The sequence below is a fragment of the Musca vetustissima genome, unplaced genomic scaffold (genome assembly GCF_032173495.1).
Source record: "Musca vetustissima isolate MV318-11 ecotype Yass unplaced genomic scaffold, APGP_CSIRO_Mvet_v1 utg12995, whole genome shotgun sequence".
NCBI lineage: Eukaryota > Metazoa > Arthropoda > Insecta > Diptera > Muscidae > Musca > Musca vetustissima.
In genome coordinates, this window is record NW_026883674.1 from 1 (window position 1) to 12,908 (window position 12,908).

At 36.6% G+C, this 12,908-nt stretch overlaps 1 protein-coding gene across 1 annotated transcript in view; it reads left to right on the plus strand.

Moving 5' to 3' along the window:
* Nucleotides 1-5,850: 5,850 nt before the first annotated feature.
* Nucleotides 5,851-12,908, plus strand: part of LOC133330598 (ras GTPase-activating protein 1-like) — a 45,980-nt gene continuing 38,922 nt past the window's right edge. Inside the window, exon 1 of the mRNA XM_061539037.1 lies at nucleotides 5,851-6,120. Within this exon, the coding sequence (XP_061395021.1) occupies nucleotides 5,877-6,120 (244 nt within the window). The 5' untranslated portion in view covers nucleotides 5,851-5,876. The remainder of the gene's footprint in view (nucleotides 6,121-12,908) is intronic.

The window sequence follows — 12,908 nt, forward strand, 5'->3', positions numbered from 1 at the left end:
TCCAATTGGAAAAAAAATGAACGCCTTTACCGTTACTCTACCCCGGCGCCACTAAATCCAATTGCCGCCGCCGATGACACACAAATCGAGTAATCGATTAGTCCGAAAGTCGATTTACTTATCCCTAGTTTTTATGTGTGTGTCGCCGTCGTGAAGTGATTTAATAGAGAAAAGTAAAGTTTTTTCGTACAACACATAAAGAAAGAAAGAAAAACGCAAAAATTTTGCAAAAAATTAGTGAAAGAAAGAAGAAACCGTGGATTGTGAAATTAAAGAAAAGGTTTTTTTTTTGCCAGCAGCTATTGAAAATATTGTTGATAAATTAAAAGAAAAATTACTCCCTTGACGAAATTGAAACCGAGAAAGAAAGAAAAAAAGGAAGGGGTGAAACCGAGAAGAAAAAATTACTTGCTGGCTGGCTAGTGCAAAATAAAACATGTCTTGTGTCCTGTAAGCCAGATTAAATAAGGAAAAAAGTTTGTGTTTTTTTTTGTGTGTGAAAATAACGACGACGACAGCGCCGACAACGACGACAAACAAGAAGAGTAGTTCCTAAAAAGGAAAAGAAAACAGGCGATTTTTTTTTTGTAAGGCAGTCTGTTTGTTTGGAGTTCCGGCTTTTGAGAAGGTCCTCTTTGGGACGAGCCTCCTTTTTTAAGGAAATATTTTTTTGGAATGGGAGTTTTGGGGAATTTTTTGGGATTTATTTTTGTCGTTTTTTTTTTAATTTCATTTTCGTTTTTTTTTATAATTTTTGTTTTTTTTTCTATTTTTTTTTTAATTTTTTTTTTCAATTTTTAAGGAAATATTTTATTTTTGAAAGAAGTTTTGGGGAATTTTTTGGATTTATTTTTTTATTATTATTTTTTTTTTAAATTTTTGTTATTTTTTTTTTAATTTCCAAATATTTTTTTATTGTTGCCCAAAAAATTCGAACTCAAAACCCAACAATTCTTTCCCATACATTTTTTGTGTGGGTTTTTAAGTTTGTGTTTTTTTTTTTTTTTTTTGAATATGAGAGCCTGCCCTGCATTTACAAAAATACTGTGGGTGTTTGAGACAACAACAACCACAAACCATAGTAAAAATTTGTTGCTGATTTTTTTTTCGAAAAATATTTTTTTTGTAGGCCTCTTTGCTACACCTTTTATTAATTCATTCATCTCTTCTTCTTCTTTTTCTTTGTTGTGGCTGGCTGACTGGCTGACCGAGTGTGAGAAACCCCCTGGCCCCACTCCATCGTCAACATCACCACATCTCGAAATTTTATTAGTCATTCCTCCAGTTAACAAAAGACAATATCGAATGGTTGTTGTTTTTTCATTCATTGTTTTCTTTTCTCCTTTGTTGTTGGTTTTATTGCTATTTTGTGGTGGTCCACAGTTCAGCCAAAAAAAAAAAAAAAAAAAAAAATTGACTCCAATTTTTAGTTGTTGCCCCTCATTTGCCAGGCTCCTTCTGTTTCTTGGTTGGGTGTATGGTGTTATTTTCAGGCCGGAATATCAGTCAGCCAGCCCGCCTGCCTGCTTAGAAGGCCTGTCTGTCAGCCATCCCGCCTGCCGCTTGGTAGGCCTGTCTGTCGTTTGGTCTGGTCTTTCTATGTTTCCTCTTCCTTTTTTGTTAATATTTCCTGCTGCGCCTGCTTGTATTTTTGTTAGTCTTCTTTTTCCCTTCGTTTCGTCCTTTCCTTTGAGTTTTTCATTCCTAAACAAAACTTTTCCTAGACCCACCACAAAAATCTATTCCTTGCCGAAGAATCCCTTTGGGGAGAAATAGAAAATGATTTTCAAATATCGTTTTGTTTTCATCGTGAAGGTTAAGGATTTGGGAGGCAAAGACCATTGGTTTCTATAAAGACGTATTGGTCTCTTATAAAGTCCTACGGTCTCTATACCGACCAATTGGTCTCGGGTTTTTTTTTAAATATATATTTTTTAATATCTATTTTCTGGCGAAAAATCTACAAAGGCGTAGATTTTTTAAAATATTTTTTCAAAGTCCTAACAGAGGCGTAGATTTTTTTTAAATATTTTTTCGAAGTCCTTGCAGGGGCGTAGATTTTTTAAAATATTTGTTCGAAGTCCTTACAGTCCTCTTGATGGATCTTAAGTCTAAAGAAGACCTCATTAATGTGTCTTTTTTTATAAAAAAAAGACCTTTTTAAATGGTCTTCTGTATTTAAGAGATCAATTCGATGTGTCTCCTGTAAAAATATGGCTTCTAGTGCTCAAAAAAGACCCCTTTGAAGGGATTTTCGTAGTAAGAGGACCTCCAAAGAGGCAATCTGACGGATCTTCAATGGTTCTCCGATATTTTCCGTAAAAAGAAGACCTCTCTGAAATGATTATCTGTCCAAAGAATACTTCTCTGAAGGGACTTCTGTCTTTGTAGGCCATTTTATTTAAAGAAGTTCTCTTTGATGGATCTTATGTAAAAAGAGGACCTCATTAATGGGTTTTCCTTATAAAAAATACCTCTATGAAGGGTCTCCTGCTTAAAGAAGACCGCTTTGAAAGGTCGTTTTGTATTTAAGAGATCACTTCGAAGTGTCTTCGGTAAAAATTAGGCTTCTTCTAAGTGTCTTGTGCCTAAAAAAAGACCTCTTCGATGGGTTTTCCGTACAAAAGAAGACCTCTTTGAAGGCCATTTTATCCAAAGAAGGCCTCTTTAACGGATCTTATGTCTAAAAGAGACCTCTCCAAGGGTCTTGCATATAAAAATTATCTCTTCAAAGGGTCTTCTGTATAAAGAACACCACTTCGAAATGTCCTGTGCTCATCGCCTGCCTCCTCGATGGATTTTCCGTATAAAGGAGACCTCTCTGAAAGATCTTCTGTAAAAAGGACCTCCTTGAAGGGAAGGAGACATTATTAAGGGGTCTTCCTTATAAAGAATACCTCTTCGATTGTTTAAGGGGTCTTCCTTATAAAGAATACCTCTTCGAAGTGTCTTGATTGTATAAAATTCTCGTCAAAGGGTTTTCTGTACAATAGAAGACCACTTCGGAGTGTCTTGTGTCTAAAAAATACCTCTTCGATGGATCTTCTGCCCAAAGAAGACCTCTCTGAAAGGATCTTCTGTCCAAAGAAGACCTCTCTGAAAGGGTCTTCTGTCTAAAAAAGTTCTATTTGTATGCCATTTTATTTAAAGAAGACCTCGTTGACGGATCTTATCTCTAAATAATACCTTATTAATGGATTTTCCTCATAAAGAATACCTCATCGAATTGCCTTCCTTATAAAAAAGAATACCCCTTCAAAGGGTCTTCTTTATGAAAAATGCTTTTTGGGTATTACATCAGGTTGTACATAAAGTCTGACATTATGGCGTCTATAACGGCTTTCTTTTTAGGAACTCAATAAGGCTATAAGGATATACTTCTGGTCGTATATAAAGACTAAACTGCTTTCAATTCCCTTAAGGTATTCCCTTTTGAACGTCTTTAAAAATCCCCTTTTCAGGTCGAAGATAAAGACTTCTTTTAGGTTTGCTTCGGGTGCTCATAAAGTCGACCTTCAGGACCTCTCCAAAGATTCCCTTCTGTTCTTGTATAAGACTTCATTCAGAATTTCTTCAGTATGGCTAAAAAACTACCATTAGCCCGCCTATAGAGGCTCCCATCAGCTCGCCTATAGAGGCTACCTTCAGCTCGTTTATAGAGGCTCCCTTCAGCTCGCCTATAGAGGCTCCTATCAGCTCGCACATAGAGGCTTCCTTCAGCTCGCCTATAGAGGCTCCCATCAGTACGCTTATAGATTTGTCATAGAATTTGTATTCTTCAGGTCTATAGGCGTTGATTTTTCATAGAATTTGTATTCTCCAGGTCAATTGAGGTCCATAGGAGTGGATTTATTTAAAGAATTTGTATTCTCAAGGTCTATTGAGGTCCATAGGCGTTGATTTATTTTAAGAATTTTTAGTCTCAAGGTCTATTGACGTCCATAGGCGTGGATTTATTTAAAGAATTTTTATTCTCAAGGTCTATTGACGTCCATAGGCGTTGATTTTTCATAGAATTTTTATTCTCAAGGTCTATTGAGGTCCATTTGCGTGGATTTATTTTGAGAATTTTTACTCTCAAGGTCCAAGGAGGTCCATAGACGTAAAATTATTTAAAGAATTTTTATTCTCCAGGTCTATTGAGGTCCATAGGCGTTTATTTATTTAAAGAGTTTTTATTCTCAAGGTCTATTGAGGTCCATAGGGGTGGATTTATTTTAAGAATTTTTATTCTCCAGGTCTATTGAGGTCCATAGGCGTGGATTTTTTACAGAATTTTTGTTCTGCAGGTCTATTGAGGTCCCTAGGCGTGGATTTATTTTAAGAATTTTGGTGGATTTATTTTAATAATTTTTATTCTCCAGGTCCATTAAGTCCTTGTCTATAGAGGCTCCCTTCAGCTCGCCTTTGGACTATCTCTTCTTCTTGTTTGTACTCTTTTGGACCGGAAAATATTTTTTTAATTACTAATTTATTTTTTAAATTTCATATCCATCCCATGGCTTTTCATATCACTGTCCTCCAAAAAAATTCATTACCTCTTGAGAATCGAACTAAAAAAAATTGTACTAATTCCGAATTTTTCTCCTTTTATTATTACAGTTAAATGTCCATCATCATCCGCTCATCCGCACATCTTTCATCATTTTGTCACTAAGAAGCGAATACTAACACGCTCACGCCTTTAAGCTCTAGCTACTCATTAAACGCTTGCTGCTAACAAATAACCTCACAGCACTTCTTCATCATTACAAATCTACAACAACAATTAAATCTAGAAAAGAAAAATATCACAGAGCAGACAAACCATAACGGCTTTAAAATGGGGCCACCTTAAGTCAAATAGAAGAAGTATCTCCCCCCTCATACCTTACAAAAAAAAGGATTTCCAAATAGAAAAACAAATCTGCATTTCTTCTCCCAAAGGAGTTAAGAGGAGAAAAAAAGGAATTTCTTTTCTCAAGGAGTAAAACCCAGAGAGAAAGTCTTCTTCATAACCAGTGCCATCATCTAGGTGTTTTGGACAGCACTTGTCCTGCTTTTTGAATTTGCAAACAAGCAAAAGAAAACAAAACTGAAGCAGCTCCTTGAAGAGGTAGAAAAAACAATAGCATAGTAGTTGAATTATGGAAATGGAACACATCGGCCTTTAGGCATATTTTGTGCAGGACTTAAGAAGAACAAGAAACTGCAACTTCGTCATCATCAGCATCATCATCCATCTTCCATCTCACATGCCCCACTTGTCGTTAGGGGAATGCTCTGTTGTTGCAATTTGCCACAAGAAAAAAAGGTGCTGCCATCATCGAAGTCATTACAAAAAAATTTAAAACGGAGTTATTGTGCGGATTAGCAATAAAAAAATAAAGCATTTAAAAACAAACAAGTCAACCTCAATTTAAAGCCAAAGCGGTGCCAAGCCAGAAGGCACCCAAAAAAATCGAGTAACCTTTTAATACTGCCATATTTTAAAAAATAAAAGAAAGAAAAAAAAACAACAACAAAAATCAAAAAAAAAAAAAAAAACAAAAGGAAAGAAACAAACCTCCATTCCAGCTCCAGGAATATAAGCCACAATTTATTGGAACCACTTGGAGATCATCTGAAAACAAAAAATCCTCAGAGACTCCAACATTAATCACCCAACATATAATCATCGGCTTCAAAGGAAGAAGACGAAAAAGAACCCAAAAAAAATCTCATCTTGTCACATAGTCATCACCTGGTCATCGTCATCGCCCCACATAACTTCGGCTACAACTGCATTTGCTTAGCATCCAACCATCCATCCCTATCTATCTACCTTTCCTCCCCATATTTATTTATCAAAAAAACCATTCAAAATTCTACCCAATATTTTACCCTTGCCTCCCAAAATGGCAGATTTAATGCGCCTAGGCAACGTGGATGTTGTCATACAAAAGGACAAACTTGGCTCACCGATTGGCGGTTCGGATGATGGTAATTTAGCCGCCTTTGGTGCTGGCATTAATAATTTTCCGGGTAGCGGTGGTGGTGGAGGAGGCGGAGTAGGCGTTGGAGGTGGTGTCGGCTTCGATATGGGTGATTTACAACAGGAATTGGATCAGGATGAATTCGATGGCATGAATTTGATAAATGGTAAGTCTGTTTTTGGAAATTTTTTTATTTTGTTTTATTTTTATTAATTTTATAATTTTTCTTATTTATTTAGAATTTTTTGAATATAATTGGAAAGATATTGCATACATTTGAATTTTGAAACAAATAACAGATCGAAGAAAAAAAAAATGTGATGTTGCTTCAAGACAGCTCATCTGTAAATACTCACTTCAGATCGTCTATAGAAATTCCCTTTCAACTCGTCTCAAAGCCTTATCTCCAGCTGCCATAAAAATTTTCTGCAGGTCATTCAAAAAGACTGCCTTTAGCTGGACTCCCACTCTCTTCAGGACGTCAATAAAGAGTCTCAAGTCATTCATAAAGTCTGCCATCAGCTTGTCTATATTGACTCCCATCAGAATCCTTTAAGTTTTCCATAAAGACACCCATCATCGCTTCTATAAGATCTCCCCTTAGATAGGCAATACGGAATCTCTACACCTCGCCTTTAAAGACGTTTTTCAAAGCGGCCACAAAGAATCTTTTCAGGGTGTCATAAAGATTTCCTTCAGGTCACATCAATAAAGTTTGTCATCAGATGGTGTTTATATAGACTCCCATCAGAACCCATAGACACCCATCATCGCTTCTATATGGATTCCCCTCAGGATGCCAACAAGGAATCCGTAAACCTTGTCATTAAAAATACCCATCTGACAGACTATAAGAATACTCTTCTGGTCGTCTATAAAGACTGCCAATAAATATCCCTTCATTCCGACTTTAAAAGCTTTTGTCAGAGCCTTCATGTCGTTTCCGGTCGCCTTTAAAGAGCAGCCACAAGGCCTCCTTTCTAGTTGCCAAAAAAGATTCACAAAGACTGCTTCAGCTGGTCTATAAAAACGTCCATCAGAACCATAATGGCTGTACATAAAGACTACCATCATCGCCTCTATATGGACTCTCTTCAGGAGGTCAATAAAAATTCCTACAACTTTGTCTTTAAAGACATCCTTAAGTCAGACTTTAAAGATTTCCTTCTGGTCGTTGATAAAAAAAACTCCTTTAGGTCGTCGATAAAGACTGCATTTAGTGGCCTACAAAGACCCATTTCAAGTCCCTTCATATCTTTCATAAAGATTCCCATCAGGTTGTCCATAGATATTCCCTTCAGGGTGTCAATAAAGAATTCCTAGAGATCGTCTACAAAGACTTCTTAAGGTGGTCTATAAAGACTACCTTCTGGACGTCTTTAAATGGTCCCTTTAGATTGTTCATAAAGACTTCTGCAGCCGGTCTATGAAGACTACATCCTTTTAGATTTTTATAGAGACTTCATTCAGGTCTTTTATAAATACTTTCCTCAGGTTGTCCAGATTTCCTTCGAGTGTCTTTAAATACGCATTCAGCTCGTCTATAAAGAGCTCCGTTCAGCTGGCCTATAAAGGCTCCCTTCAGCACCCTTATAAAGCCTCTATTTCCCTCAGGTCGTTTATAATGACACCCTTCAAAGCGACTATAAATAATCTCTTCAGGTTGGTCAAAATACCAAGCTTCAAGACCGTTTATAAATACTACAGGTCACCAAAAAATATCAAGTGAGAGCTTGTCAATCACGACACTCTCCAGGTTTGTTTAATCAAAACTTTCAGGGCGGCCATAATAACTCTTTCCATGGGGTCTATAATGACTCCATCAGTTTGCCTATAAATGCTCGTTTAAGCTTGCCCATAAAGATCCATAAAGCCTTACAGCAGGTCATCTATGAAGAGTAACTTCAGAAACTCTCTTGGAACGTCTATAAAGACAACCTTCAGGTGTATATCAAGACCCTCTTCATTTTACCCAGAAAAGACTCCCTTTAGATCTTTCAAAATACTACCATCGGGTGGTCTATAGTCTTCCTTCAGGTTGTGGTTTAAAAAATCCATGATGTTTTTTTTTAATATGTTTTCAAAAATGATTAATTTTGGTCTACTTTATAGGACAGCCCCGTTACCTCCCAAATTTCCGATTTTGTAGATTTTGGCTACGTTTTTCAACCGATTTTGCTGTAATTTGATATTTTGGGTTCTCATTGAGAAACAAATCTCCCTGCAAAAAATTATTAATATTGGTGCAGTTTTTAGGGTAGCTCCCATATAACGTTACCCCCCAAATTTCCGATTTCGGGGATTTTGGGCAGGTATTTTCGACCGATTTGGCTGTAAATTGGTATTTTGGGTTCTTTTAGGGTGGAAAGTCTTCATACCAAAAATTATCTATATTGGTCCTGTTTTTAGGGTAGCTCCCATATTAAAGTACCTCCCAAATTTCCGATTTTGGGAATTTCGGGGCACGTTTTTCAACCGATTTGGCTGTAAATTGGTATTTTGGATTCTCTTAGGGTGGAAAGTCTTCATACCAAAAATTATCTATATTGGTCCAGTTTTAATGGTAGATCCCATACAACGTTACCTCCCAAATTTCCGATTTTGGGAATTTTGGGGTACGTTTTTGAACCGAATTGGTTGTAATTTGATATTTTGGTTTCTCATTGGGTTGGAAATCTCCCTACCAATATTTATTAATATTGATCTAGTTTTTAGGTTAGCTCCCATATAACGTTACCTCCTAAATTTCCGATTTTGGGGATTTTCGGCTCGTTTTTCAATCGATTTGGCTGCAATTTGATATTTTGGGTTCTCGTAGGGTAGAAAGTCTTTATACCAAAAATTATTAATATTGGTCCAGTAGCTCCCATATAACGTTATCTACCAAATTTCCGATTTTGGGCACTTTTTCATTTTTAAATATTTTTTTTTTAATTTAATTTATTTTCTTTTTAAGTCCTTCCAACCTCTATTGTCTATTATGATATCCAAAGTCAATGCTCTCAAGGATTACGATTTGCTCTGTGTGTTCCAGAGCGGAACTAAAACAACAGCAACAAGAAACTTTGCTATATTGAAATAAAAGCCACTAACCTTAGATGGATGGCAATGATGATGGAGGATGACGATGAGATAATGTACCACAAAAAGAGCCAAAAACGGAAGTAGGAAACGGAAAATTGCAACTATTTTTGTCCATCGTCTTCTTCTAGCATTTGGGAATACCAGCGCTTCACATATCGCGCATGAAAGATGTTTTTTTTTTTTTTTGAAACAAATGTATTATTCATTCATTCCGCTCTCAACTCTTTCAGGTGGGATTTTCTGTCATAATAATTATCACTTCAAAAGCTGGGCAGCAGGGTGGAAGAAGAAGAATAATGCCAAGAAGAAGAAGACAAACGTGTAAGAATATTATTGAGAATTTCTAAGCAAGTTGAGCATGCCGGGTTTTTAAATAGTTTGCCAACAATTAAATTTCACTCAAAAATTCTATGGAAGACAAGGCGGGCGGACAGCCAAAGCTACCCCCTTTGGGTTGGATGGCCTGCTGGATGGCGATTATGATAACGACGACTTCCAAATGAAACTATTTTCATGTACGTATGTTGGACTGGCTGCTTGCTTGTCTGGCTGACTGGCCCTACTCTGCTGTATGGTTGTCTGTCTATCTGTCCCCTCTCTATGTCTGTGTGTTCGTGTGTGCTTGTCTACAATTTTGCATAATGTTCCAGTTTTTGTAAACTAAGACCCAGGAATGGAGACCCGTTTGTATTTATATGCAAATAATGCCACATAAAATAAACCAAAGCCTAACCTACCCCCAACCTGCTTCATCCACTTCCTTGCACCCTCAAATGCGATGTGTGATGAAGAGCCCCAGTCGGGATGGGTGCATATAGAGGAAGGTAAAACTCTTTGTTGCATGGCGTCGAGGGTGTGTGTTTAAATGCTAAAAAAATACGAAAACAAACACACAATAGGCCCCGGCGCAACGATGAAGGAAGAAGGCAAACACTACAACAACAAACTGAGGACTACAAATCCCCGAACAAAAAAAAAAAAAAAAGAAAAACACTTAACACACAAACCCAAGACCAGACATGAAGTAGTCAGTCAGCCGGCTAAGTCCGACTGACAATTGGACGAAATTCTAAAAATACACACAAGACAACAACAACAACATCGGATATAGGGGAAAGAGTATTAAGGCACACATGGACAAAAAAAGTATACAACAATTAATACCTAGGTGCATTCCGCTAAGGTATTCATTAGCAGGGCCATGTCAAAACAAAATTCTTTTAATCGAATTGGCTGTAATTTGGTATTTTGGGTTGTCTTCGGGTAGCACATCTTCCTACCAAAAATTATTAACATTGGTCCAGTTTTAAGGTTAGCTCCCATATAAAAGTACCTGCCAAATTTCCGATTTTGCGGATTTTGGTTACAATTTTCAATCGAATTAGCTGTAATTTTGTATTTTGGGTTCTCAATGAGTAGGAAATCTTCACACCAAAAATGATCCACTTTGATCATTTTTTTAGGATAGTCCCCATACAAAAGTAACTCCCAAATTTCCGATTTTGGGGGCTTTTTGTCACGGTTTTCAGCGGAATTGGCCACAAATTGGTATTTTGGTTTCTCATTGGGCAGGAAATCTCCCTACCATAAATTATTAAAATTGGTTCAGTTTTTAGGTTAGTTCCCATACAAAAGTATTTCCCAAATTTCCGATTTTGGGGATTTTGGACACGTTTTTCAAGCGAATTGGCTGTAATTTGGTATTTTGGGTTCTCATTGGATAATATGTCACCCTACCAAAAATTATCTATATTGGTCCAGTTTTTAGGGTAGATCCCATGTAACAGTACCTCCCAAATTTCCGATTATGGGTTTTTTTGGCAACCTTTTCAATGAATTTGGCTGTAATTTGGTATTTTGGGTTCTCATTGGGTAGCAAATCTCCCTACCAAAAATTATCAATATTGGTCCAGTTTTTAAGTTAGCTCCCATACAAAAGTAATTCCCATTTTTTCGATTTAGGGGATTTTGGGCACGTTTTTCAAGCGAATTGGCTGTAATTTGGTATTTTGGTTTCTCATAGGGTAGAAAATCTCCACACCAAAAATTATTAATATTGGTTCACTTTTTAGCGTAGCTCCCATATAAAAGTACCTCCAAAAATTTCGATTTTGAGGATTTTAGGCGCGCTTTTCAAGCGAATTGGCTGCAAATTGGTATTCTGGGTTCTCATTGGGTAGCAAATCTCCCTACCAAAAATTATTAATATTGGTTCAGTTTTTAGGGTAGCCCCCATATAAAAGTACCTCCCAAAATTCCGATTTTGTAAATTTAAGGCAAGTTTTTTACGCGAATTGGCTGTACTTTGGTATTTTGGGTTCTCCTTGAGTAATGTACCACCCTACCAAAAATTATTAAAATTGGTCAATTTTTTAAAGTAGCCCCCATACAAAAGTAACTCCCAAATTTCCGATTTTGGAGATTTTCGGCATATTTTTCAACCGAATTGGATGTAAACTGGTTTTCTGGTTTCTCATGTGGTAGAAAATCTCCCTACCAAAAATTATTAATATTGGTGCAGTTTTTAAGGTAGCTCCCATGTAACAATACCTCCCAATTTTCCGATTTTGGGGCTTTTAAGTATGTTTTTCAACCGAATTGGCTGTAATTTCATATTTTGGATTCTAATTGGGTAGTAAATCTTCTCACCAAAATTTTTTTAAATAGGTCCAGTTTTTAGGCTAGCTCCCATATAAAAGTACCTCTCAAATTTCCGATTTTGGCGATTTTGGGCACGTTTTTCAACCGAAATGGCTGTAAATTTGCATTTTGGGTTCTCATTGGGTAGCAAATATTTGTACCAAAAATCATTGATATTGGTCCAGTTTGTAGGGTAGTTCCCACATGAAAGTACGTCTCAAATTTCCGATTTTGTTGATTTTAGGTGCGCTTTTAAAGCGAATTGGCTGCAAATTGGTATTTTGGTTTCTCATTGGGTAGCAAAACTCCCTACCAAAAATTATCAATATTGGTCCAGTTTTCAGGGTAGCTCCCGTACAAAAGTACATCCCAAATTTCCGATTTTTGGGGATTTTGAGTACGTTTTCTAACCGATTGGGCTGTAAATTGGTATTTGGCGTTCTCCATGGGTAGCAAATCTACCTACCAAAAATTATTAATATTGGTCCAGTTTTTAGGATAGCTCCCATATAAAAGTACCTCTCAAATTTCCGATTTTGAGGATTTTGGGCACGTTTTTCAACCGATTTGGATGTAATTTGATATTTTGGATTCTCAATGGGTAGTAAATCTCCCTACCAAAAATTATTAATATTGGTCCATTTTTTATGTTAGCTCCCATACAAAAGTAACTTCAAAATTTCCGATTTTCGGCACATTTTTCAATCGATTTAAATGTAATGTGGTATTATGGGTTCTCATTGGGTAACATATCTTCTTATCTAAAGTTATCAAGATTGACTTAAGTTTCGGAGTAGGTCCCATATAACGTTACCTACTAAATTTCGGAATTTCTGGATTTTTTTGAACCAAAATGGATTTAATTTGATATTTTAGGTAGAAAATTTTTTTTTATTTAACTGAAATCATTATTGCTCATCATCATGGCCTCCTCTATAATCTGCAGACTATTCAACACTCCATTTCAAAACTTTTGTTATCTGACTCACATATCGGTCTGACTGACTGTGTAGAATGGTCACAATCAAATTGGAAGAGACGGACCGGGATATTGGCTGACTGGCTGGTGCACACATTCATATTATGAGTGCATCTACCTCAAATTGCCACCAAGTTGGCTCACCCCATCACACTATACAAAGCAACACCACTTTGTCTAGAAGTGTTCTTTCTTCGTCTTCTGCTTCTTCACATCTTCTGCAGTATTTTTTTCCGAATACAATCAGTTTT